A 27,765-nucleotide genomic window follows, 5' to 3' on the forward strand; every position below is an offset into this window, starting at 1 on the left:
GGCAATATAGGAATTTCTTATTCTGATTAGCCCCATCTCCAGAATCCTAGACTGGAAGATTTCGGGATCCTTTTTGTAGGAAGCGATGTGATGCAAGGGATAAGGGAAGGAAAAGAATTGTCACTTAACTGGTGGGGAAGACAGGATGCTTGTTAATTAGTTCCATTCATGAAAGATCATTTAGAGTTTTTAAAATCTGAGCATTGGCACAGGGATTTAGAGGGCATTCTGGTAAAGAAATCTCCCTCCTCGGTTTCCTGGTCCAGAGGTGGAGGACCAGGAATGGGAAGGAAAGGCCATCACTGTGTTCTCATTTCGCAATGTCTCCTCCCAGAGCCAGACTAGGAAGCAAGTCCTCTGTGTGGTTGTTCATTGTGTTTTTAATATACATACAAAACCCTGAATGGTCAATTTTTGTGTTGTAGATGGAGACGAGAGATCTGGACTTCTGAACATCTACCAGAAAAGATAAAATGTGCAAGCCCTTCAGAATGCTGGGGAGGTTGGGCTGAACTGCAGTGGGAGAGGAGAAGAGATGCTGGCGTGAAGGGGTACGTAGCAGCGAGACCATAAATCCAGTGTGCGCCACCCCAGCGTTTTCTTCATTTCCAAGCTCATCAGTGTGATTGGGAATATCATGTGCTATAGTTGTGATATGTGGTCGTGGAAGGGACTTTGCTCCGACAGAGCAACAGGGAGGATGTTTTCCAGCTGTCTGAGGGATTCTGTCCATGATACACTGGCAGCAGGGCCACATCAAGATCAGGACAAGTTAGGAGCCCACGAGCATAAAGGGAAACCATTCACATTTTCAGAGCTCTCATCATGGGCCAAGCACAGCTTTAAGCACTTTAATGGGTTAGTTCATTCAATTATCACAACACCACCATGAGGTGGGCACTGCTGTTGCCCCGTCTGAGGGATGACACCACTGCCGAGTACAAAGAACCTGGCAATAACTGAAAGAGGACATGGCAGTAATGATTCTACTTCTCTTTCTTCAGTTCCCACCACCTTGCTTCCTGTTCTCCACTTTTTGTAGTTTTTTTTTAATAGAATTATAAATCTTCACATTGAAAGGAAATTGCATTGATGGGATTTCAGTATAGGCCACTATGGCAGATCATATTTTTCAACATGGGTCACAGTCATGGCTCCTCCAAAACCTTGCTACTCCTCCATCAAGTGGAGAGGTCTATTTTCCCTCTCCTTGAATCTGAGCAGGACCCAGTGACTGCCTTGACATAAAGAATGTGGCAAAGTGATGCCGAGTGACATCAAAGTCTTGATTAGCAAAGGTGACGGGGCTTCCATGTAGCTCTCTAAATCCCTTAGGATACATGTCCTTGAGACCCAGCCACCATGTTTCTGGGAAGCCAGGCCCTGCAGAGAGGCCACATGTAGGTGCTCCAGTTGACAGCCCCACTGACATGGGACTTAGAAGGCTGGCTCCAGCCCCCAGCCTTTGAGCTGCCCCCACTGATGCTAAATCGAGCAGAGATAAGCTGTCCCTGCTGAACCATCCCTGCTGAGCCCTGCTCCTATAGCAGATTCATGAGCAAAATAAACGTTGTTTTCAGCTATTTCATTTAAACCCACAGCAACACTGTTTGAAGTGTAAAATATCATTACACTTGTTTACAAGTAAGAAAACAGAAGTTGAATTAGATGAACTGACTTACCTAAGGCCACACAACTATTGAATGTGTTGCTGGAGTTTCAACCCGGAGCTGCCTGATTTCAAGCTTGTGAGGTTCACCACTGCTCTAACTACACATTCTTTCTGGGCTGGGAGCTGGGCCTTAGCTGCCCTGTAGACACAACTGCTCTCAGAGAAAGCAAACCTTTGCAGAGTAAGAGGAATAACAGAGAAAAATGTTAGAGAACTATCTCTGCACAATATGTTGTTGCTCTATTTCTTAATTTGTACCTTGGTTGGGTGCCTCCCGTTCTGACTTAAATGTCGAGTTCTCTCAGGAAGCTGTCTACCTTCCCTCCATGAATTTAGATCCTGTGGTATCTGCTCATATTACAAAATATTCTTTTCCTTATCATGTAAAATAATCATCAAGTAATTCTTTTATTTTATTATTATTATTTTTTGAAATGGAGTTCTTTTTTGTTTGTTTGAGACAGAGTCTCACTCTGTCGTCCAAGATGGAGTGCAGTGGCACAATCTCGGCTCACTGCACCCTCTGCCTTTCGGGTTCATGCCATTCTTCTGCCTCAGCCTCCCGAGTAGCTGGGACTACAGGCGCCCACCACCACACCCGGCTAATTTTTTTGTATTTTTAGTAGAGATGGGGTTTCACTATGTTAGCCAGGATGGTCTCGATCTCCTGACCTCGTGATCCGCCCGCCTTGGCCTCCCAAAGTGCTGGGATTACAGGCGTAAGCCACCGCGCCTGGCATCATTATGTGATTCTGTGATCAATGTCTCTATCCCTAGTTTTATTTCGGGAAGGCCCAGGATTGGTCTGTCTTTCCTATTCTTCACCTCTTTTCTTCTAGCAAAGACCCTTACCTGAGCAGATATCTAATAAATGCATGTTAAATAAGCACCAAAGAGCATTAGATGTGAATTTTCTTGATAATAATGATGACAGAGTAAGGAAGTACATAGTTCCAGGTATAAATACTGAAGTCTTATCATGATGTTGTAGGTTTGTCTTTTGAGGCCAAAGATTTCTCACTTCCTCTGTCCTTCCTGTTAGATAAAACATCCCTGTGTTTGACTTTCATAAATAAATAACTTCAATAAAATGCAGTTGTAAAATAAACAATAATAGGAACTGCCACAGGACTCTGAGATACAATATTTCATTAGGTTATCCAAGCAAAAAATATTTTCAAGAGGGGAAAAGCCAATATACAACATTGGAGAACTGATGACCACATCATCCGTTGTCACATTTAATCATCACGACAGCCCTATACAGGTGGGATTGTTATTATTCTTATTTTACAGATGGGAAAACTGAGTCTCACGAGGTTAAGTCACTTGTCCTACATCACCCAGTTAGGCAGCATCAAGGCGGAATTTGGAGCAGGCCAGGTGACTTCACTGGGCCCTGTCCCGAGCACCCCGTGCTTAGGTGACCTACATGCTTGGCAGAAAGAGCTGCCCCTACCAGGTATGGCCAGGTCAGGTGTGGTGGCTCATGTCTGTAATCTCAGCCCTTTGGGAGGCCGAGGCAGGAGGATTGCTTGAGGACAGGAGTTCAAGATCAGCTTGGGCACTATCTCTACAGAAAGTTTCTTTTAAAAAAAAAATAAATAAAGTATAGCCAAAGCTCCTGGGGCTTGGCCTCCCTCCCTTCCCCTTGCCACAGTGTGACTAAAGGTCTGGAGTGAGGCTGTGTTATAGAAAGGCAGGCTGGAGGGATGACATCACTGAAGGAGAATTCCTTGGCAAGCAGTCAGTCAGCCACCTTTGGGTAGTCCCTACTTTCACCTGGGTCGCTAGGGATGGTTAATTTTTAATACCAACTGAGTGACCCATCCCCTTCTCCACCTTGACTGAGTCCTGAAGTCCCCCTCGAAAGCTAGGTTTTAGTGCCCTATTTCATGGTACACCAAGGAGTGCTCTGGCACCATCTAGAGCAAGCCCTAGTCATCTGCACACCTGAGGGAAGTCTTCCAGCCCCTGCTGGACCCTGTTGGAAACAATGTATCCTCTCTTGGACACAGTCCATGCCTTAGACCTATACTCCAAGGAGCACAACCTAACCAGCCTCTCCCACTAGACCCCTCTTTTATCTTCTCTTGTTCTCAGGCTTCTCCTGCCCTCAGTGCGATAGAACTTCATTAACTAAATACAATTAACGGAGAATGCTTTATTTTTCCTGTTGTTCTACCTGCTCACTGATTAGTGAAAAAGGCCAGCACTGCCATCTGCGGGCTGAGAATTGTAAAGTGACTTAATGAAGATGAAATGTATTCCTTTCTCTTCATTCTCTTTTACCTCTTTATTTTCCTCAATTCTACCCTGTTCTTTCAACCCTAGCAGATGCAGCTTAGAAGCCTGATAGTAATAAGGATAAGCAAGTCTTGCTGGAAAATAACTAGCATTTATTGAAGGCTTGTTGTGTGCAAAAAGAACAAAGCTGGAGGCATCACACTACCTGAGTTAAAACTATACTACAAGTTTACAGTCACTAAAACAGCATGATACTGGTACAAAAACAGACACATAGACCAAAAGAACAGAATAGAGATCTCAGAAATAAGACCACACATCTACAAACATCTGATTTTTGACAAACCTGACAAAAACAAGCAATGGGGAAAGGATTCCCTATTTAATAAACGGTACTAGGAAAACTGGCTAGGCATATGCAGAAAATTGAAACTGGACCCCTTCCTTATACCTTACACAAAAATCAACTCAAGATGGATTAAAGACTTAACTCAAAACTAAAAATCAGATCTTTGTTCTTTTTGCTCCAGATTGTCTTACCTATACAGACTCTTTTTTGGTTCCATGTGAATTTTAAAGTAGTTATTTTTTAATTCTGTGAAGAATGTCAATGGTAGTTTAATGGGAATAGCATTGAATCTATAAATTGCTTTGGGCAGTATGGCCATTTTCACGATATTGATTCTTCCTATCCTTGAGCATGGGATGTTTTTCCATTTGTTTGAGTCATCTCTGATTTCCTTGAGCAGTGGTTTGTAGTTCTCCTTGAAAAGGCCCTTCACTTCTCTTGTTAGCTGTATTCCTAGGTATTTTATTCTCTTTATAGCAATTGTGAATGGGAGTTCATTCATGATTTGGCTCTCTGCTTGTCTATTGTTGGTGTATAGCAATGCTTGCGATTTTCCCACATTGATTTTGCATCCTGAGACTTTGCTGAAGTTGCTTATCAGCTTAAGAGGCTTTTGGGCTGAGACAATGTGGTTTTCTAGATATAGGATCATGTCATCTGCAAACAAAGGCAATTTGACTTCCTCTCTTCCTATTTGAATTCCCTTTTTATCTTTCTCTTGCCTGACTGCCCTGGCCAGAACTTCCAATACTATGTTGAATAGGAGTGGTGAAAGAGGGCATCCTTATCTTGTGCTAGTTTTCAAGGGGAATGCATCCAGCTTTTGTCCATTCAGTGTGATATTAACTGTAGGTTTCTCATAAATGGCTCTTATTATTTTGAAGTATGTTCCATCAATACCTAGTTTATTGAGAGTTTTTAACATAAAGGGATGTGGAGTTTTATTGGAGGCCTTTTCTACATCTATTGAGATAATCATGTGGTTTTTATCTTTAGTTCTGTTTATATGATGAATTACCTTTATTGATTTGCATATATCAAACCAGTCTTGCATCCCAGGGTTGAAGCTGACTTGATCGTGGTGAATAAGCTTTTTGATGTGCTGCTGGATTTGGTTTGCCAGTATTTTATTGAGGATTTTTGTATCAATGTTCATCAGGGATATTGGCCTGAAGTTTTTTGTTGTTGTTGTATCTCTGCCAGGTTTTGGTATCCGGATTATGCTGGCCTCATAAAATGGGTTAGGGAGAAGTCCCTCCTTTTCAATTGTTTGGAATAGTTTCAGAAGAAATGGTACCAGCTCCACTTTGTACCTCTGGTAGAATTCAGCGGTAAATCCATCTGGGTTTTTTTTTGTTTGTTTTGCTGTTGTTGTTGTTTGTTTTGTTTTGTTTTTGGTTGGTAGGCTATTTATGACTCCCTCAAAATTTCAGAACTTGTTATTGGTCTATTCAGGGATTCAACTTCTTCCTGGTTCAGTCTTGGGAGGGTCTTTGTGTCCAGTAATTTATCCGTTTCTGCTAGATTTTCTAGTTTATTTAGGTAGGCACTATTCTTATCCTTATTTTACAGATGAGAAAACTGAAGCACTGAGAAGTCAAGTTACCTGTGTGTCATGGCGTCTGGCACATTCAAGTGTTCAGTGAGTGTTAGTTACTATTTATTACAATGAGATTTAGCTTTGGTCAAAAATTGGGATGCTAGTATTTATATGGGCAGGGATGCCCTGAAGCACAATGAGGGAGTAGGGAGTGGCATACGGAGGGCAAAGAGGCCATACAGTCTGTGACATGAGCAGGTTACCACTGTGGGCACCAGGGCTCAATCCCACCATCACTGCGACAGACTGTGTAGGATTCATCTTCAAATAGTCCAACTATGGGACTCAGAAGTTAGGATATTCTTGAAAGAAGTTATAGCGACCTTATTTTTTTTGTGAGATGAAGTCTCACTCTGTCACCCAGGCTGGAGTGCAGTGGTACAATCTCGGCTCACTGCAACCTCCACCTCCTGGGTTCAAGCAGTTCTCCTACCTCAGCCTCCCGGGTAGCCGGGATTACAGGCACGCACCACCACACCCAGCTAATTTTTGTGTTTTTAGTAGAGACAGGGTTTCGCCATGTTGGCCAGGCTGGTCTCAAACTCTTGATCTCAGATGATCTGCCTGCCTTAGCCTCCCAAAGTGCTGGGATTACAGGCAAGAGCCACTGTGCCTGGCCCAAGTTACAAGGACTTTTTTTTTTTTTTTAATTATTATACTTTAAGTTCTGGGGTACATGTGCAGAACATGAAGGTTTGTTACATAGGTATACATGTGCCATGGTGGTTTGCTGCACCCATCAACCCGTCATCTACATTAGGAGTTTCTCCTAATGCTATCCCTCCCCCAGCCCCCAACCTCTGACAGGCCACAGTGTGTGATGCTCCCCTATCCTGTGTCTATGTGTTCTCATTGTTCACTCCCACTTATGAGTGAGAACATGCGGTGTTTGGTTTTCTGTCCTTGTGATAGTTTGCTGAGAATGATGGTTTCCATCTTCATCCATGTCCCTGCAAAGGACATGAACTCATCCTTCTTTATGGCTGCATAGTATTCTATGGCGTATATGTGCACCACATTTTCTTTATCCAGTCTATCATTGATAGGCATTTGGGTTGGTTCCAAGTCTTTGCTATTGTGAACAGTGCTGCAATAAACGTGAGTGTGCATGCGTCTTTATGGTAGAATGATTTCTAATCCTTTGGGTATATACCCAGTAATGGGATTGCTGGGTCAAATGGTATTTCTAGTTCTAGTTCCTTGAGGAATCGCCCCAGTGTTTTCCACAATGGTTGAACTAGTTTACACTCCCACCAACAGTGTAAAAGCGTTCCTATTTCTCCACATCCTCTCCAGCATCTGTTGTTTCCTGACTTTTTAATGATCGCCATTCTAACTGGCGTGAGATGGACTTTTTAAAAAGCAACTATGAACATCATGATTATATCCTGTACGTTGCCACCCATTTTTCCAGGGAAGGAAAGAGGAGAAACCTACTACGCACTATTCTCCCTGGCTTCCTGTACTTCCCCTTTGCTCTGGCATCAGCTTTTACATGTGCAACCAACCATCTCCAAACTCAGTAGGAAAACTGAGCTGGGTGCGGTGGCTCACACCTGTAATCCCAGCATCTTGGGAGGCTGAGGTGGGAGGATTGCCTGAGCACAGAAGTTTGAGATCAGCCTGGGTAACATGGCGAAACCTCATTTCTACAAAAGATAACAAAAATTAGCCAGGCATGGTGGTGTGCATCTGTAGTCCTAGCTAATAGGCAAGCTAAGGTGGGAGGATTGCTTGAGTCCAGGAGCTCGAGGCTACAGTGAGCCATGATTGCACCACTGCACTCCAGCCTGGGCAACAGAGTAAGATCCTGTCTCAAAAAGAAAAAGACAAGAAATTGATAATAAATATCTGTTTAGCTCATGCAAACAGAGGTTAGCTGGGATCTGGCAGATCTAGGTTGGGCTCAGCTAGGTGACGCTGCTTCCTACACAGGTTCAGCTAGGCTTGGCTTCCCACTGATGTCTGGGTTCAGGCCAGCAACACTTAGCACAAGCTAAGTCCAGGTTGGTGGGCATGGCTACCTGAGGAAAGCTCTCCTGTGACAATGGCAAAAGTGCATGAGTATAAGTGGGAGCCCAAGAAACCTTGTAAAGCTTGTGCTTGGAATCGGCACACTGACATTTTTGTATTATTCTATTAGCCAAAGCAAGTCACATGGCCAAACCTAAGTCAAGAGGCAGAGAAATGTGTTCTGCCTTTGCTGGAGGAGTTTCCACTGTTGACCTTGGCTTAAGACCAATAAGGCAATCTACCATGCTTCCTCTATCTTCTGCCAAATTGGGCAAACATGATGTGAAATTTAAGTCTTTACCAGTGCTAGTTTTAGTTATCACTTTTGGCAAAATCCCAAAACCTTAATGATATTCTAAGTTGTTATTAATGGGAGATGAGATGATACTAAAAGCTGTACACCCTAAGGCTCCAGGAATCTCTTTATCTCAGACCTGAGCTGGGAATTGTTACTTTATCTTGTATGATGGCTTTTTTCACCTTAGAATTATGAAGTGTTTGGAGATGGTGAGCTTGTTCCTCCACAGTGACAACCTGTTAACACTTCAGCAGCTGCCTCAAATGATCAGACTTGGATTCAGCACACACCAGTTGCCCAAACTTGTCAGAATGAAATAAGAGCAGCAAGTAGAATGAATAAATTGTCAGTCATATTGATGTGTGTGTTTTCCTAAATTTTAGGAGAAGGTTTTGGATTCTGCAAAAATGTCTTTTCTGTGCTTCTCTCAATACCTTGGCTCTCTCATCTGGCATGGATGCAGTTTAGCTGGAAGGAGAAGAGGCAAAGCTTTTATGTTGGTTGGAATTTGCAGCCTTAAATTTACAGGACTTTTTCCAACTTAGCATGGAAAAGACTTGCAGTTTTATGCTTTTTGTGAGTTATAAGTCATAAAGCATATGCTAGGGGTGGCATCACTGTTGTGTTCTTGGCCGTCTAAAGAAGGTCTGCAGAAGAAACCTAAGCCTTAAATGATTAAATGTCTTTCCAAACACTCATAAGTTATTTATACTGTGTCCTTGCATTGGCTAAGCAAGCAAGCAAATGAACCCAGACCTCGATGCTAGTGTCTTACAGTGCATTCTAATTAAACTATGGATGAAATCATATGCCTTATGCATGCCGTTAAGATGCCTGCATGCTTAGTGGCTTGCTTCTGTTTGTATAAATTCACAGGCCACACCTGACAGTCACAGGCCGCCCCTCTCCTCCCTGAGCCTGGTCCCCAGCAGGGACAGAGAGGCCGCCATGGCCCAGTAGGAGTCAGGGGAAGGGGAGTCGGGTGAAGGAAAGCTGAGAATAGGATCTTGTGTAGACACAGGCTGTGGCACGGCTCTGCTTTGACCGTCTAGCTGGGCTGTAGGGCCAGGTGGGGCCTGGAGTGGCCTCAGCTCGGGTCTGCCATGAGCTCTTTCCACTCCCCGAAGGCCCTGTATAAGTAATGTCATTTTCTATTTGCACAGCAAAATCAGGGACACAGTTTTCTAAAGCACGAGGTGCCTCCCCTCCCCCAGCCCAATGGATGGTCTACCCTGGTTGGTGGGCCCCTGTTTGTGTCAGAGACAGAACACTCCGCAGGGTTCCGGTTAGCTGTCCACAGGTCACTGGCAAGTGGAAACAGAGCAGCAGAGCCCTCTGGAGCCATGGAGGGCCTGCTGCTCGCCACGCAATATCTACTCAGCTGCTGCTGGCCCCCTGGGGGTGGCAGTGCTAGTGATGTATAGAATCCTGGGACTAGTGCCAGCAACCCTAGGGATACCCTGGGTGATCTGGGCATGCACTGCTATGGTGGCCTTTATGGTCAGGAGACGACATGCAGTGAAAAGAAGGGCAGAGCCGGCCTAAAGGGATGCGGTCCAGGGCGTGGTCCAAGGAAAGGCCAGAGCCACGATGCGGTCAGCACCCCAGGCTGGTGGGGGGCCTCATGTCACCCATGCCACAGGCCAGTCCTGGATTGCTCCAAACCCTCTGCCTAGGGTTCTGAATGAAATAAGCAGGTCTTTCCCATCAGGACCTAGGTGAGCTTCTGAAAAAAGCATCAAAAAAGAAGCCTCCTGAACTTCCCCAAGTGACTGATGCAAAGCATGTCCATATACTTCACAGCCGGGGCAGAAGATCAGGGGAAAATTGCAGATGATCTGAATGATAGCAGTGACCACCAGCAACCTACAGAGCTGCCCGACCAGGAAATTGTCAGACGGAAGCAACGCTTGCAGGCAAAGAAGGCTGAAGCAGGCCAAGGCAGGAATGAAACAGTCATAAATGTTGGAGTGAAGCGACTGACCTCCCCGGTCCACACCCCAGCCCAGCGTCCTGCATCTGCTGGAGGATGGTAGAGACCATGTGGAGGATGGGGACTTGTCAGTGGAGGAGAACATGGAAGCAGGATATGGCAGTCCCCTAGCGTCCCAGCCACAAGTCCTCTGAAGTGTGTGGATGACGATGGTGACTTAGGTGCATCCTTCGAATGTCCTGAGGGGGAGACTGGAGAAGCAGACACGCAACTGTGGGAAGACATCAAAGGCATAAAGAACTCACAGCACAAGTCCAAAGTCTGATCAGCGAGCAGGCCTCTCTGCAGGGTGCAAGGGCACAGCTGGAGAGGGAGCTCCCGAAGCTACAGCCGACGCTTCCTGTTCTGCCTGATCTCCACTGAGAACACATGATGGGGCCTCATGGGAGTCCACAGAGGAGGACGCCTACTGCCTGGACCTGACCAGAGACTTCACAAGGTGCACACATACATGAACCACACGTCACAACCCACAACCACTACAAGAAGATGGCCCAAGGCCTGGCCCAGAAATTGAAGAAAGACACTTCCGGTTTTCAGAGGGAGATCCTCTGCCACGAGAGAACAGCCCAGGAAAGCTAGATGGCCTCTGTGACCACGGAGACAGAACTCCAGGTGCTGCAGAAAGAAAATGACTACAACAGGCAGAAGCCGGCTGACTGCAAGGCCAAGTTGCAGCCTTTCCTGAGTGGCCCTTTGGCTCCTAGGGCTCCACCATCCACAGCCCACAGGAGCCCAGAAGTGCCAAGAGGGGCCAGGCGTGGTGGCTCACACCTGTAATGCCAGCACTTTGGGAGGCCAAGGCAGGTGGATTTCTTGAGGTCAGGAGTTCGAGACCAGCCTGGCCAACATGGCAAAACCCCGTCTCTATTAATAATACAAAAAAAAAAAAAAAGCCAGGTGTGGTGGTACATGCCTGTAGTCCCAGCTACTTGGGAGGCTGAGGCATGAGAATCACTTGAACCTGGGAGGTAGAGGTTGCAGTGAGCCGAGATTGTGCCACTTGCACTCCACCCTGGGTGACAGAGTGAGACTCTGTCTCAAAGAAATGAAAAAAGAAGTGCCAAGAGTACCATGGGCTGCCAGGGCCCCCAGGAGGGAGGTGGGTCACAATGTGAGCGCTTGGGTCCAGAGCACCTGCCGATTTGATTCTGTTTTCCCTTTAGCCAAGTTCTGAATGCCCAGAGCCTCGGCAGAACATCAGCCGGTGCTGCTCCCTTTAAAGCACTTTTGATTGCTCTCTCGTTAGTTTAGCTACTGTTTATTGATGCTGAAATTGCTCTTATTCTTGTTCTGTGTCGCCCAGGCTAGAGTGCAGTGACGTGATCTCGGCTCACTGCAAGCTCTGCCTCCCGGGTTCACGCCATTCTCCTGCCTCAGCCTCCCAAGTAGCTGGGACTACAGGCGCCCACCACCATGCCTGGCTAAATTTTTTGTGTGTGTGTGTTTTTTTTTTTTTTTTTTTTAGTAGAGACGGGGTTTCACCATGTTAGCCAGGATTGTCTCGATCTCCTGACCTCGTGATCCGCCCGCCTCGGCCTCCCAAAGTGCTGGGATTACAGGCGTGAACCACCGTGCCCGGCCAAGGTACTGTTTTGCAAATAACGATTGTTTAATATAAAAAAAAATGCACAAGGATAAAGCGGAAAGTACCAGATGTATAAACCAATTAGTAACTGTCGCTTCTTGGTGGTGGTTTATTTTGGTCCCCCTGAGACAAGGATTTAGATGCAGTAATTTATTTGGTGAGTGATTCCAGAAGGATGGAGGAGGGGTAGGGAAATGGGAGAGAGAAGGGAAAGAACGAGTGTTAAAGATCAGATGCCACCATTGGCAACGGGGGCTCAGTGGCGCTAGGAGCTCTGCGAGGTGCTGGAGACCTCACCTGTGAGTGGTTTTACCCACAGAGTAAGGGAGCTGGGGTGTTTATCCACAACTTCCTTCCATCATTGGTGAGGACTGCTTCAAAAGGCAGTAACTTCCTGGCACTTCTGGCCACCCATGCGTGATTCAAGTATGCTCCTGTCACCAGAGAGACTTCAGGAAGAGACTCACGGGTACCTGCAGTGGGAAACCCTTGGCATGGATGGGAACAGTGGGTGTGGAGGGGACAAGGGAGGCACCATGAGCATCCATCACAGGGTGCTCAAGAGATTTTGAGGCAAGGAACTAATTTGTAGCTTTTAAAACTGAACGCAGAAACTGTATGCCTACAAGGTCTTTGGTCTGAACGGAGAAATGAGACCTTTTCGTTCATGGCTATTTGAGTTACTTAAATTTGGACACAATCATACAACGAACCATTATAACCACTAAAAAATGAGGGCCATCTCCTGTGCTAATATGAAACTCTCTTTGAGTTATAGTTTTGAGTAGAAAAAAGCACAGTACAAACAATATTTAGAATATGCTCCCATTTAAAAAAAAAAAAAGCTTTGTTTGGGTATAATTTAAATACCACAAAATTTACCTATTTTAAGTGTACCAGTGTAGTGTTTTAGTAAATTTATACAGCTTTCCAGAAACTTTACATAAGTGGAACTATACCATATGTGGTCTTTTGTGCCTGACTACTCCCACTCAACATAGTGTTATTAAAGTCATCCACGTTGTCGCAGGTATCAATAGCTTGTTCTTTTTTTTACAGCTGAATAGTATTTCATTGCATGGATTTATCACACTTTGTTTATCCATTCTACATTTGGACTGTTTTTAGTTTTATTGTTATAAATCATGCTACTGTGAACACCCACACACAAGTCTTTATGTAGACACATATTTTCACTTCTCTTGAGTAAATACCTATGAGTGGAATTTCTGGGTGATGTGTTAAGTTTATGTTTATTTCTTTAAGAAACTACCCAACTGTTTTCCGAAGAGACTGTACCATTTTATGTTCCCATCAACTATGTATGGTGCTTCCAGTTCTCTGAGTCCTCATTGACAGTTGGTAATATCACTCTTTTCTATTTCAGCCATTCTGATAGATGTGTCGTGGCATCTTATTGTGGTTTTAGCCTTTCCCTACAGACTAATGATGTTAAGCATCTTTTCATGTGCTCATTTGCCATTTGCATAGCTTCTTTGATAAAATGTCTGTTCAAATCTTTTGCTTATTTTGTGTTGGGTTGTTTTTCTCCTTCCTGAGTAGTAAGGGTTTGGATAATTGCAATTATTTTCTGTAAGTTCAAAATTATTTCCGAATAAAAAGTTAAAAAAGCAATTCTAGCTCCCATCACACTGCAGCCCACCCCCCGTCCCCATTCAGAATGGCATACTTGGGAATTGTTTCATAGCATGGACATCCTCACTGAAAGAATCAAAAGGAAGAGCAAGATCAGACTTTAAATCTTTTGTTAAAAATAGTCATTGTCTGGTAATAATACTCCTGGATTACTTTTTGTCTGTGAATAGGAAGTTGGTGGTTAAAATGTCCAGATGCTGGGTAAAGAAAGACATGAGAGTACTCATGATTATCTTCCTTTCTTTGGTTACTGCAGAAGTTACTCAGCTTCCTCAGCATTGTCCCTTTGGGTCTGATCAAGAGTCACTTGCTTTGTATCCACCTAACAGTGCAGGGTCAGATTCTGAGAATGGAGGAATTGAGGGGAGCTATTCATTCACCACCCCTGCAGGAAGAACACAGGCACTAGTAAGCTCAGCAATAGACTTCCCCACTCTAATCCACTCCACAGTGGCCTCTCACACAGTCAGCCCCATTTGTGGGGTCACCACTCTTTCCCTTGTCCCCAGATCACTACTTCTCTCTAGTTCTCATATAATGAATCAACTGCATGCCTGCAGCTAATTGACTGAGTTCAAATTAATGGGCTAATCGGCCAATAGCAGATGAAATCAAGAAATAAGAGGTGGAAAAGAAAGAAGTTCCCATCCATTTGCCATATCATGACTTTGGGTCAGTTGGCTTGTACTTCATGGCTTCTTTCAATTCTTCAAATATTTAGTGAGCATCAACCATTCATTCTTTCATGGACACCGAATACGTACCAGATACTACGTGAGGCTAGTGGGGCTTAGTAGTGAACAAAAGTGGCAGAGTACTTTCCCCTAAGAGGCTTCCATTCGAGTGGGAGAAATAGATTATAACAATTGGGCAAATGAATACATAATACATGTCAGGTTATAATAGGAATTACAAAATGAAGTAAAACACAATAAAAAAGTAGAGACAGATAGGTGCATAAAAATTCTGGAAGGATGTACTCCAAATGATTAATAAATAGACCTGTAGCTTTTACAATTTATGTCTTCTAAATGTTCTATAACAAACATGTATTTTTTAAAAAATGAAAAGTTATTTTAAATATATAAAAAGCACTGGGTTTGAATGTCCCACATGATTAATTGTGTCACCTGTTGTATCATAATTTTATTACCAAAAATACTGAAAAAAGTTCAACTGGAAAATAATACATAGTCTTTATTATCTGGGGTGTGGTTTCAACATATTTTAGGAATCTTGATATCTGGAAATATAAATAAATTATAGAAAACTAGACATGTTTATAAAATGCCTTCCAGATGGGTAATTTGAAATGATGAATAATCTCTTCCAGTCTTGGTAAACAGCAAAATGTGCTAAATAGGTCAGAATAGAAAAATAGTGGTATCACGTGCAAGAAACAGAGAATAAAGCATTGGAGCCCAAAATGCTATTTCTAATGTTGCTTTGTTTTGTTGTGTTCTTACTGGCAAATGAAGGGCAAATGTGTGTTTACGAGGTCACACAATAAAATATAAAGTGAAAATTTCAGTCATTTGGTTAGCTTGGCCCAAGGAGACTATCAGGCTTGGAAAAATCAGACAAAAATAAATCATGTTAAGTAAGATCCAATCGAGCCGCTTGCCTGGGGCTCAGCTCCCTGGGGTGTTTGGACCCATGTTTGGTAGGTGGACGGGAGGTCGCGGTGCACACTTGCCCTTTCCCCTCCTCCCACCCTCTCCCCAGTGCTTCCACAAGTCTGACTCTGCCTTGTCCCTGATTGACTTTGCCTTCCAAAATGAGATGACATGTTTATTGTCTAACATCATCACTGATTACGACAACAATCACTCACAACAACTGGTGTGGTCACATAACATCTCACCCCAGATGTCCACCTAAATCCTCCACCTCTCATGTGATCAAAGTCCTTCAATCTCTGGTCTATAGTAATTTTATATTTTATATTTTGGAGACAGGGTTTTGCCCTTTCACCCAGGCTGGAGTGCAGTGGCACAATCATACCGCACTGGAACTCTTGGAACTCAAGCATCCTCCCACCTTAGGCTCACAAGTAGCTGGGATTACAGGTGCATGCCATCATACCCAGCTAATTTTTTTTTTTTGTAGAGACATGGTCTTGATATGTTGCCCAGTCTGGCTTTGAACTCCTGGCCTCAAGTGATCCGCCCACCTCAGCCTCCCAAAAAGTATCAGGATTACAGGTGTGAGCCATCATGCCTGGCCCTGGTCTACACTGATTTTAAAATCCACTTGGCCATTTCTGGTGTTAGAATAAACCAAATCCTATCCAAATATTAATTTAATTTTATGTTTTATAAGCTTGATCATGTAATATTTATCCATTTAAGCACCAACAAAGAAACTCAAATTTGTATCTGTGTGGATTATTAACTGGCTCTGAGCTCTACAGCTTTCTGCATTATTTCCAGCAGGTTTCAAAGTGATCAGTTCTAATAACTCTGAGGTTTGCATTTTGTTTATTTATTTTTTAAATTGCTTGTTGAGTCTAACAACCATGAATCCAACTTGCACCTTCTTATTTTGTGTTCCTAGGTAATTCATTATTGAGAAAGCAATTTATGCTAGTTAAGAGAAGGCCTATAATGAGGCAAGAATTCTGCTTACAAAGGTAAAGTAATTTAAGCAAAAGCTAAAATTTAAAAGTTCGATAGTAGTCAATAAAAATTAAAGAAGGTATACATAGGAATCTTTGAAATTAGGTCTAAAGCAATACATTGGCTCCCTTTTTCTTATAACAAAAACCAAGCTCACTGAAAGTAATTTATTTCTTTTTATGGAACTACATTGTGCATTATATGAGTTCAATCTTGCCATCAATAGATTTCTTAGGCTTTGTTTTGAAAAGTTGCTTTTCTTTTTCTTCTTTGGACTTTTCAAAAGCAGAAGTTTCCCTGACATGCTCGGTGTGGTATTTGCTGATGCGTGCATGTGTGTGGTTTTAATTTTTAGGTTTGTTTCCCCTCAACCTTTTCTTTGAGTTAATGTGAATCACAGCTGTATTTTTCATTCCTGAGCACTGTGATTCATTGCCATTGACTTCCTCTGGAGCCCACTACACCACAGAGTCCTGTGGGAAACTGATTAGTCACTGCTGAGCAAGGTACCTTGCATGCCATGGTCAGCATCGGCTCAAACAACTGTCTTTGGGCAACGATGAAAGTTGTTGTAGCATCTTCCTTTGGGGAAGTAAGAAAGCTTCCCTTTAGGGGTTCATATAGTTTGTAGCAATCCATGGATTCATCTTGATAACATACGGGAAAATTTGATGTTGAAAAAGATAAACGTCTTCTTTGGTTAAGAAGATTTTGGGTCACACTTCTGCCTTCAAACAGACATTGATCACAGCCCCTTGCCAGTGGCATATAAATAGTATTTGTGGATAGCTTGAACCTTACTATATTGGTGCAGCTTTGAAAAACTTGGAACAGATTCATTTATCTCAAACATACTTTTATCTAACTTCCTTGAGTCTAGTTTTAGAAAATTTCAAGCCAAGGGATTTTTCTTTATAAGCTAGACTTACAAAGAATTCCTAAAGTCATGCCTTAACAGTAATCAATTATTCTCCATAAGTTTCCACTTGCAGTTAGCATTGCTGATTAACAGTTTGTGATCACCTATTCTAAGGGTGGAGAGGTGACCCTACCTCCATTTGATATCACCTAACCTGAAGGGGCTTTGGCGGCTATGTCTGTGATAATGAGAACTCTAATTTGCCTGTTCAGAGTAAAGGCTCTATAAGTTTAAGGAATTGGAGCAGTTTAAGAGCAGGGACAAATGGTTAACCAGTTAAATAAGCCAAACAAGGTGTCAGAAGATCAAATTCTGGTCTGATCCTTGGGTAGCCTTGAGAAACAATTTTTGCCTTGCTAGGCCTCAGGCTTTTTACGTGTCTGTTAGCATGGAGAGCTTGAGGTGGAAATGCAAACAGAAAACAGTGCACCCGGGTAGAAGTTGCATGTGGTTGCCTTGCAGTTAGAACTGGGTCACACAAACAAAAAGCCTGATCGAATATTTCCTGAACATATGGGAAGTATAATTCCTTAACCTCTGCGTAAAAGAGGATTGCCAGCCATATTCTGTTGAGACAAGAGGACATTGATACAATTCCTGATGCGTCTGAATAACTGAAAGAAGATTTAGAAAATTTGCAAATTTCAGGATGAATAAGAGAAAAGTAAATAAAAACTAAAAACAAGACAATATTAAGTTGTTCAAGAGAGGAACATTTATCGTAATATACTGTGTATTTCAGTGATGAATACAATATTGGCATGATTGCAATATAATCATGTAGAGAAAATGGAGACATAGTCATATAGAGAATGTGGAGACAAGAAGTGTGTACATTTGCTAGAGCTGGGATGGGGGTGGAGGTGGTAGAGTTCAATCCTTGCCTTCCATAATGGGGAATCAACAGTCTAAAACTGAAAATTCCAGAAGTTGCAACACTTGTGTTATTACTTGGAAGTAAATACCAACTGGGTTGGTCCATTCCAGCTGCTCTAACAAAATACCTTAAACTGAGTAATTTATAAACAATAGAAATGTACTGCTCACAGTTCCGGAGCCCGGAAATCCTGAGTTCAAGGTGCTAGCTGACTCAGTCCCTGGGGAAGGCTCACCCTTTCCTTCAAAGATGAAGCCTTCTAGCTGTGTCCTCACTTGGCAGACGCGGCAAACAAGCTCACTCAGGCCTCTTTTATAAGGGCAGTAATCCCATTCATGAGAGCTTCACTCAAGACCTAATCACCTCCTAAAGGCCCTACCTCTTAATACTATTGCAATGGGGATTCGGTTTCATGTATAAATTTGGGGGCGGGGGGCACAAACATTTAGATTATAGCACCAACACAATTAGCTAAAAAGATTGAAAGTGGTTGACTCTAAGGAGAGGGAAGTGGGGAGAAATGCTTTTTATGTGAATAATCTTTATGGATCTATTTGACTTTTTGTATAATTTTGATGAAACTAAAAACTGAAAAAGTCATAAGAATTTTTTAAAATAAAATCAATGAATCAAAAAGAAAGACACTGATGCCCACTGAGGTTCAATAACTTGTCTAGGGTTCACCACTGACAATGGGGCAAAGCCAAGATTCAAAAGCTCTCAGTTCAGCTCTAGAGCCTGAGCACTCCATCACTATTGAATATCGCCTCCCCAAGAAACATTAAATATACTCATCATCATTCATCATTCAATATCAAAAAATGTGAATTAAAATAACAGTGAAGTATAGTCATGCATCCCTTAACGATGGGGGTACATTCTGAGAAATACATCATTTGGCAATTTTGGAATTGTGCAAATGTTGTAGAGTGCACTTACACAAAAATGGTAGAGCCCACTACACAGGTAGGCTATATGGTATAGTCTCTTGCTTCTGAGCTACGAACCTGTACAGCATGTTACTGTACTGAATACCATTAGGCAATTGTAACATTAAAATAAGTACTAAACATATCTAACATAGAAAATGTACAGTAAAAATATGGTATAAAAGATTTTTTTAAAATAGTACACCTGTATAGTGCAGCTCCATTATAATCTTATAGGACCACCATTGTATATACAGTCCATTATTAACTGAAATGTCATTGTGCAAGGCACGACTGTATTATATTGTACTTTTCAAATGAGCAAAAATATAAACAATTGTTAATGTTCATGGTTGGCAAGAGTGTGAAGTCATGGGCATCCTTGCATCACAAGTTCTTAAAAACTGCACATGCCTTGCCCTAGTAATTCACTTTATAGAACTTAATTTAAGAAAATAGCTGGGCATGCCCAGCACTTTGGGAAGCCAAGGCGGGTGGATCACGAGGTCAGGAGTTTGAGACCAGTCTGACCAACATGGTGAAACCCTGTCTTTACTAAAAATACAAAAATTAGTCAGGCATGGTGGCGCATGCCTGTAATACCAGCTACTTGGGAGGCTGAGGCGGGAGAATCGCTTGAACGCAGAAGGCAGAAGTTGCAGTAAGCCGAGATGGCTCCATAGCACTCCAGCCTGGGCGACAGAGCAAGACTCCGTATCAAAAAAAAAAAAGAAAAAGAAAGTAACTGGGCATGGATTAAAAGATATTTGAAAAAAAGGCTGCAACATTGTTTAAAATATCAAAAACAGCAAAAATTAAAAGTAACCGAAACATTCATCAGTTGGTTAAATGTATTACTGTATGCATTTTGCAGGTGTGAAAGGGATGAGGTGGATATATTTGTGTTAACATGAAAAGATGTCCATGTTATATTATCAAATGTAAAATGTACATCTCAGGACAGTATGTGCAATATGATCCCTTCATGTAAAAATGTGTGTGCATGTGCACGTGGGCATACATATAGGGTCTGGAAGGACAGATCTTTAATGGTTGATGACATTTATTTCTAGGTAGGAAAGGATTAGAAGGTGTCTTAGCTCAGGCTGCCGTAACAAAATACCATAGGCTGGGTGGCTTAAACAACAGAAATGTATGTCCTGTTGTTCTGAAGGCTGAGAAGTCCAAGGTCCAGGTGCCAGCATGGTCAGGCTCTGATGAGGGCCCACTTCCTGGCTTGCAGATAGTCACCTTCTCACACAGCAGAGAGAAGAAGAACCAGCAAGCTCTCTGGTGTCTCTTCTTTGAGGGCACTAATCCCATCACAAGCACCCCACCCTCATGACCTCATCTAAACCTAATTACCTCCCAAAGATTCCACCTCTAAATAACTTCACAGTGGAGATTAGGGCTTTAACACAGGTATTCACAAACATTCAGTTCATAACAAGAGGGGACTTTCCCTTTTATTCATACACTTTTGTGTTGTTTTAATATTTACAAAATATTTAACAATTGAAATCGTATACGTATGAGATAAGGTCTCACTGAGGCTAGAGTGCAGTGGCACAATCACGGCTCACTGTAACCTCGACCTCCCAAGTTCATGCCATCTTCCCACCTCACCCTCCTGGTGGCTGGGACCACAGGTGCATGCCACCATGCCTAGCTAATTCTTTTATTTTTGTAGAGATGGGGTCTCACTATGTTGCCTGGACTGGTCTGAAACCCCTGAGCTCAAATGATCCTCCTGCCTCAGCCTCCCAAAATGCTGGGATTACAGGCATGAGCCACCACACCCAGCTGAAAATGTACTTTTATTTAAAAGGCAAAAGCATATAGCTATGAGTGATAAGTGATCAGAGATGACATCTAATCCAAACTTTCAATTTGTATAGGTCATCAAAGAGATTTAATAAATTTCTCAAAGTCACACAAATGCAAATGCAAATAAAAACTCAAGATTTCTGGTCTGATGAGTATCAAATTACTGTAATCAATAAAGTATTAAAATAAAACAATGGCATTATATGGTTCTCATTAAATTTAAAAGGCTCAAACAGACAACTCAAAATGTGTCTCTAATATTCTAGGCGATTTGTTGCCATTTTCACATCAACATTGGTTTTTACTGCTAATCCTGTTGATTTTAACCTTGTTTTGTGACAGTTATAAAGACTGGTAAGATCAAGTGGCCAATGTTATGATTATTTATTTGAAAGGTGAAACCAGAAAACAAAGCCTGATTCTAAATAAGGTCATTTTAAATGGCAAATGAACAGATGCCAGTTTTAAGGGACTCCATCGTAGCCTTTCTCAGTCAGTGAGATTTTAACATTGTAACGTATCACCAAAAAGTAAAGTAATGCACTACAGACTCTTAAATTGTCACTTTTTCCCTTAAACCCCCTCAAAACACAGACAAAAAATAATAATTTAGGAAATACGAGAAGTTGGGCGAGGGGTCTGGGCATGTTACTTCTATCACAGATTTGGAGAGATGTTGGCCAATTGTCAACAGTCTGTTTCTGGGTCCTGTGGTCTAGAGTCCCCCAAGAGCAAGCCAGGGGTCTCCCTGAGCCAGGCCAGCCTCAGGTGTGTTTCCACCAGGTTCCAGGCCAGGCCGGTCTTCCTGGGCCAGTGTGGACCATGTACTTCCTGTGGTTAGCTGGGGTTCTCTAACTTTCCCATCTGAGTCCCCTGGGGAGCTGGTGAAAACTCCCTCAGGGTTTCTGATGCGATAGGTCTGGGCTGGAGCCTGATAATTTGCATTTATAATTCCTTCTGCACCATATGCTGGTAGCCAGCTCTGGGATGGGTTGTGGAGCAAGCAGACCTAATTTACAGCATTTGCTGACTTCCAAGCGGTATAAATACTCCCACCAAGCTACCAAGGGTTTCACATATTTAGTAAATATGTGAAATTACTAAATATGCTGCATATTTAGTAACTGGCTCTTGCGAGCTGGTGTGAATTGGCTGCAGAACATTGCTGCAGGTGACACTGATACTGCTGATCTAAACGAGCTGTCTGGCTTTCTACCAAGAGTTTCATCCACTGGTGATCCTGCCTGCTTTAACTCTGTTTCTCCACCTCTGACTGTGTGTCTCAGCTCCATACTCATCTATCCAACTATCCTTTGGTCATTTCCACCTGGGAGACCTACAGGCTCCTCAAATTTAGCTGGTCCAAAGTTCAACTATTTTATTTTTCTCCCACCATAGCTTCTCTCTTTCTAGACGTCTTATTTTGGTGAATTATACCACTATCCACTCAAGTTTCCTAAGAGAAACTCAAATCCTGTATCCCATAAGTAGATCACCCATATGTGCCCCACCCTTTTCCATTCATCTCACATGTGTACAATCATTCCCCTACCTGCTTGGCCATCCACAATGTCACTCTCCTACTCAGAAGCATTCAGTGGGGCCCCATCATTCCCCATAGGATCAAACCTCAATTTGTCTCTATGGCCTAAGGATGATCTGATCTTCCCTGTCCAGCCCCACTTCCCCTTCCACAGGACACTTGAGCCTCCAGCAATAGTGGACAGTATTGGATTTGTTGCTCTGCAAAGCACTTGCTCCTTTCTCACTTCTAGGGACCATTCCTCACGCTGCTCTCTCTCTCTCTCTCTGCCTGGAATCCCTTCCTCTGCCTACTCATCCTTTCAGGCTCAACTCAGAGGCTACTTTTTCTGCAACACCCTTCTGGCCTCCCTCAGAAGAACTTGCACTTTCCGTTTTCTGTTCCTATTGCACTGGTCACAGATCTGTTTTAGCAGTGATCTTGTTGGTAGTGTCTGGGTGCAAAGGGCTGCATTTTCACATGTCTGTTATCTCACATTGACTGCCTGGGACATTATAGATGTTCAGTCATGTTTGTTAAGTAGAAGAATGGCTGAGTGAATTGTGGGCCAAGTTTTACCCATCTTCAGTGCTTAGGCTGCAGAAGGTAGAACTGAAAAGGTGAAACCAGAGTTAAATGTGGCTCATTCTCCTCCCACTTTTTGGAAGATATTTTTGTCTCCAGAATCTTCAGACCCATGAAGTCCATTCTGATCTGTGTTCCAGCCTTTAAGATGGACCCAAATGTATTTGTTTCTAGGTGGCTCACAGGTCTGAGCTTCCTGGGAGACCTGCAGACTAGAAATGGTGCAGGACTGGTCTGGGACAGGTTGACCAGCTCTTCAAGACCGAGACAGTGGGGTGAGAACTGCCTACATCTGAACAATGAGAGTGGCAGCACTCTTTCTTTTGATTGGGCTTCCTTCCTGTGTTTTCTCAGAGCTTATAAATGAAGTTAGTATAGATGAATCCAAAGAACGGCAAGAATTTTCAGAGGGTGGATCGACAGAATAGATGGAAGAGCCCATTATGTGTATGAAGAGACTCAGGAAGTAAGGAGCTCCAAAAGCCACGAATAGATTCTAAACAGATATCCTGATTTCATCTTAAATGTTCTCTTGCTCATCTTTCCCTGATCCCCTCCAAATGTCTTCATTCCATCCGGTATTAGAATTACTTACAGCACTGGTAAGACCTCTGCTAATGACACCTATTCTTCTAGGCAGGATAGGTTCTTACTGATTTACACTAATGAGAGCAAAATACACCCACACACACCCACACACAATTACAAATTCAGATGTTAAAGCACCAAATACATCTATTTGGATGAACATAGTAAAGTTTTAATTATTTATGGTCACTTTTTGTTGCTCATGCTAATATATGCATGATTATGGTTAATATTTTTAACAATAATTTAACTTGCAAAGTGCTTTGGATGCATTTATTTAGTATGCTATAATTTCTGAACAATGTACTCTGCAAAAAGAGGTGACTATTTGCATGAATACATTTTTTTGGCCTAGCAACTTAGTAAATGAGGATTTTAAAAATACATATTTCTAATAATTTCTAATAATAATCACTAGAATAGCTAGCATTTATTAATCATTTGTCATATTACACACATTGTGCTAAGAAGTGCTTTTTCATGGACTGTTTTTATTCAATGCCCATTTTACAGATGAGGAAACTAAAGCACAGAGTAACTAAGTAACTGCTCAAAGTCACGCCTTTAGTGATTCCCTGGGATGGCCCTTCCCTGGTTTAATAGTCATAGAGCCATAGCAAGGAGACATTGCTGCTTGCTGAAGTTTCTCACCTTAATGTCAAAGCTAACTGGCAGTGAACGTGCTGAAGAAGCAGAAGGTAGTGAAAGTGTTCATGCCCTGGAATCTGAGGACTGAATTAAGTTCTCATCTTACTCTTTCGTGGCTGTTTGGCATTCTCTGAGCAAGTGAGTGAATGGTGGTAACATCTGCTCTGCCTGCTTTTTTTTTTTTTTCTGTTTTTGTCAAATGATCCTTTATTGAAATATTTTCCTTTGTGCTTAACTAGCTGGGCATTCTACAGCACCACTGTTGATGTCATCTATGATGGCATGAGGGTGGCGGCCATCAACATTACAGCCCACAGACTGGGCAGTCCCCAGGATCTCTTTAGTGGTTCCAGAGAGTTCTCTGGCTAAGGATTGGTGCCGCATCTGTCGAGCAATGTTGACGATCTCATCAAAAGTGATACTCCCACTGTGTTTAATGTTTTTCTGTTTCTTTCTGTCTCTTGGTGGTTCCTTGAGGGCTTTGATGATCATGGCAGAGGCAGAAGGCACCACCTCAATCTGGGCCTGTCTGTTCTGAATGGTTAGTTTCACTGTAATCCTCAGGCCCTTCCAGTCACCCATTGCCTTGGCAATGTCATCACCAACCTTTTTTGGAGACAGACCCAGGGGGCCGATCTTGGGGGCCAGGGCAGAAGTGGCACCGACTTCACCTCCGGTGCACCTCAGGTATACGACTTTGATCTCGTTGGGGTCGAACTTCGGCAGCATGGTGGAGGCGGCTGGTGTCGGATGAACCTGGATTCAGGACGACCGAAGAAAGTTGCACCTTGGCCTCCTCCGAGCCGAAAGCCGAGAGAGCTGCTCTGCCTGCTTCTATGGCCCCCCAGGGACTGGTATGCACATGTGCTGAGTTAATTGTATAAAAGTTATTTGCATGCTGGACCTGAGTGAGATTCTATTTCAGGAGCTTCACCTAGGCTCCCTCCCCATGGCCTTTCCCTTTCCTTCCTGTAAGAACAAGCCTACGGCAGAGAAGGAAGCTTCCCACACAGTTTGCTACCACGCCTTATCAGCGGGAGGCACCTGTGCCCTTGAGTGAACATGAGATAATTTTAGATGGAACATCTTTTTTGGGCTTAGGGGTTTATTTTAAGATTATTCAAAATACATGTACCTAGTACATCAAATTGTGATTTCATCATCCTTATTATTATTTAAGGTGTTAGGTGTATTTGTTTTTAAATAATAGTACAGTATTCTGTGGATAAGGCAAAAATTAACGCAGGCAGGTGTAGATTTATGGTGTATCTAGTGACACTCGTGTCCTTCAAGGCCCTTCTTTTGCCCAGATCCCTCCCAGTCCTGTGGGCAGTTTGCATTAGTAATTTCGTATCCTTTCTCCTAAAGGGGGCTTCCAGAATAGAATGAATCTAAGGCCCCCTGAGACCTGGATCCTCCCTGTGTGACATGGACTGTGTAACCATTGCAGGAACTTCTTAGAATCTCTAAAAGAGAGATTTTCCTGAGTTCTGGCTGGCAGGGACACAACAGGAGCCAAGGAGAAGGAAAATGGTCTAGAAGAGTTTTTGAAAAATGAACTGAAGACATTAGTTACAGAAACTCGGTTAGGTCCCACCAATGATCATTTCCATGTGGAGAGGAGCATTCGAAGGCCACCCTCTTATATCACTGTTGGGATGCTGATCCACCCGGATCTCCTCCTCCAGCCATGGTGGGAGTTGAATATGACGGCTCTCAGTGGCCCTCTTCTCCAAGGCCTGCTCGAGGCCACGAGAACCTCCTCACCCAGGACACACTCAGACACACTGACTGGCACCAAAGCATAACAGTCAGCATGGCCCGCCTCGCCGCCAGTGGGATAACTGTGGGGTGTGAGTCATGCTCTCGAGATCCCTGGGGATGAGACCAGGCTAGACTTTCCCTGCAACCACTGGCTTGATCTGCTCTTTCTCCTTTCCTACCTGCCTTCCTCACTTCCATACAAGACCCTCCCAATATGCCTTGTGCATCCCAATATGCCTTGTGTAGTTAATCTCTACTTCAGGCTCTGCCTCTAGGAAATCTGATCTAGGACTAAACCTTTCTTGGCAGCCCTGCTACCTGGTTGATGTCCTAGGGTCACCCAGCGGTCTGAGGCCCTCTGCCTCCAGAGCAGTCCATGCCATGTGTGGGCAGCTCTGATCATTAGATAGGTCTTTCTTAGCTTGAGCCAGGCAGATGGAGCCTCGCTTTCAGAAGACAGCTCTCCTGCCCTACTCCTCTCCCCTTCCCAGTCCTCTCTTAACCTAAACTTTTCTAGGCCCTTCAGCTAGGCCTTTTGTGGCCAGGTTCCTGTTCTCTCACTTCCTGGGTTCTTTCCTTACCTCAATCCAGTGTTGCAAAATCCCACCATGGGTGCTCACTTAAGCTGAGCCCTTCATTCTCACTGAAGGTTGAGGACACACAGAATAGGACTTCCACCAATACGGATACTGCCTTGGATAAGCCCAAAGGCTCATCAGGGATTCGGGCAACTCTGTCACTGAGCTTCAAACCAAAGACGCTATCATGTATGTTTCTAGTAGGCTGCACCTTGCCTCAGTGCACCCTCAAGCGATGTTTTCCATAACCCCACTCACAGGATTTTGCATTTATTTCTGCTACTCTCATTTGTGAGCCTGTTGTCTCAGCCAGTTGACTTGTATTTTGTATCCTAATTATTTCATCTGGTCCTCTTTCCAAAGCATGTTACAACAATCATTGTAGGTATAGCCCTGAAGATTTTTAGCTGGAACTCAGATTAGCATTTTGTAATAATGTTATTTCATTGTTCAATTCTTATGAATTTAGTTTATAGCATAAAAGTATGATTTATAATCAGTCTTTGTTGCTCATGCTAATATATGCATTATTATGGTTAATATTTTTAACAATAATTTAACTTGCAAAGTGCATGCATTTATTTAGTATGCTATAATTTCTAAACAATGTACTCTGCAAAAGGAGGTGAGTGACTATTTGCATGAATACATTATATCTTGACCTTAGTAAACCAGGATTTTTAAAAAATTCTAATAATAAATAATTATGAGACTAGCTAGCATTTATTAATCATTTATTATATTACGCACATTGTGCTAAGAAGTGCTTTTTCATGAACTATTTCATTCAATACCCATTTTACAGATGAGGAAACTAAGGCACGGGTAACTAAGTAACTGCTCAAAGTCACACTCTTAGTGATTCCCTGGGGTGGCCCTTCCCTGTTTTCATAGTCATGGAGCCATAGCAAGGATGTAATTAGCACATCATATCCATTAGCTTCTTCTGCTATAGATTCAAGTTGAAAAGAGAGTAAATTTAAGGAAAATTCACAATCCTGTGTGATACTTTGCAGCAAGTATTGTGAAGGCAGTACATGAATGACAGGTGTTTAGGAAACACTGATTTATAAGATTTGTCATTCTCTCTGCTTTAAGTCATCTATTAGCTTAACCTCTGTTCAATCCTTATCCTGGTTTAACTTCTTAGCAAACATCCTGTGCAGGACAGGCACGGAGGGAATCTTGGGGCCTACTCCTGTTTGGTGGCAATCCATCAACTGTGGCTCCTGTGTGCAGGCATTTAACTATTTTCTTGTCATCCTCTTAGGCACAAATTTTTTTCTTGCTAAAAAGGTGTCATTATTTGTCAACTCCCTATTTGAAATTCAGATCCATGCAACAGTTTTTTTCTAATTTTATTTTTGTTATTGTTGTTGGTGGTGGTGGTGGTTTTTCTATTTGTTTGGTTTTGGGGTTTTTTTTGTTTTTTTTTTTTGAGACAGAGTTAGTTTCGCTCTTGTTGCCCGGGCTGGAGTACACTGGAGCAATCTA

At 42.8% G+C, this 27,765-nt stretch overlaps 2 protein-coding genes across 5 annotated transcripts in view; one reads left to right on the plus strand and one right to left on the minus strand.

Annotated features, from left to right (window-relative positions):
- Nucleotides 1-27,765, plus strand: part of RIN2 (Ras and Rab interactor 2) — a 251,239-nt gene that overhangs the window by 41,229 nt on the left and 182,245 nt on the right. For all 4 annotated transcript variants that reach the window (XM_016937522.4, XM_063803173.1, XM_024352161.3 and 1 more), the window contains exon 2: nt 426-551. Coding sequence is in view for 1 of the 4 variants with exons in the window: in XM_024352161.3 (XP_024207929.2) it covers nt 426-551 (126 nt within the window). In the remaining 3 variants the exon portion in view is untranslated. The remainder of the gene's footprint in view (nt 1-425; nt 552-27,765) is intronic.
- On the minus strand, nt 24,129-25,862 carry LOC129138197 (large ribosomal subunit protein uL11-like). The gene has a single exon (XM_063803174.1). It carries the CDS (start codon nt 24,656-24,658, stop codon nt 24,161-24,163), a length of 498 nt encoding a protein of 165 aa, XP_063659244.1. The 5' UTR covers nt 24,659-25,862; the 3' UTR covers nt 24,129-24,160.

Source organism: Pan troglodytes, chromosome 21 (genome assembly GCF_028858775.2).
Source record: "Pan troglodytes isolate AG18354 chromosome 21, NHGRI_mPanTro3-v2.0_pri, whole genome shotgun sequence".
Lineage (NCBI taxonomy): Eukaryota > Metazoa > Chordata > Mammalia > Primates > Hominidae > Pan > Pan troglodytes.

What these genes read in the sequence shown, in the direction of transcription:
- LOC129138197 (XM_063803174.1), bottom strand. Translation starts at nt 24,658, where the DNA reads ATGCTGCCGAAGTTCGACCCCAACGAGATCAAAGTCGTATACCTGAGG.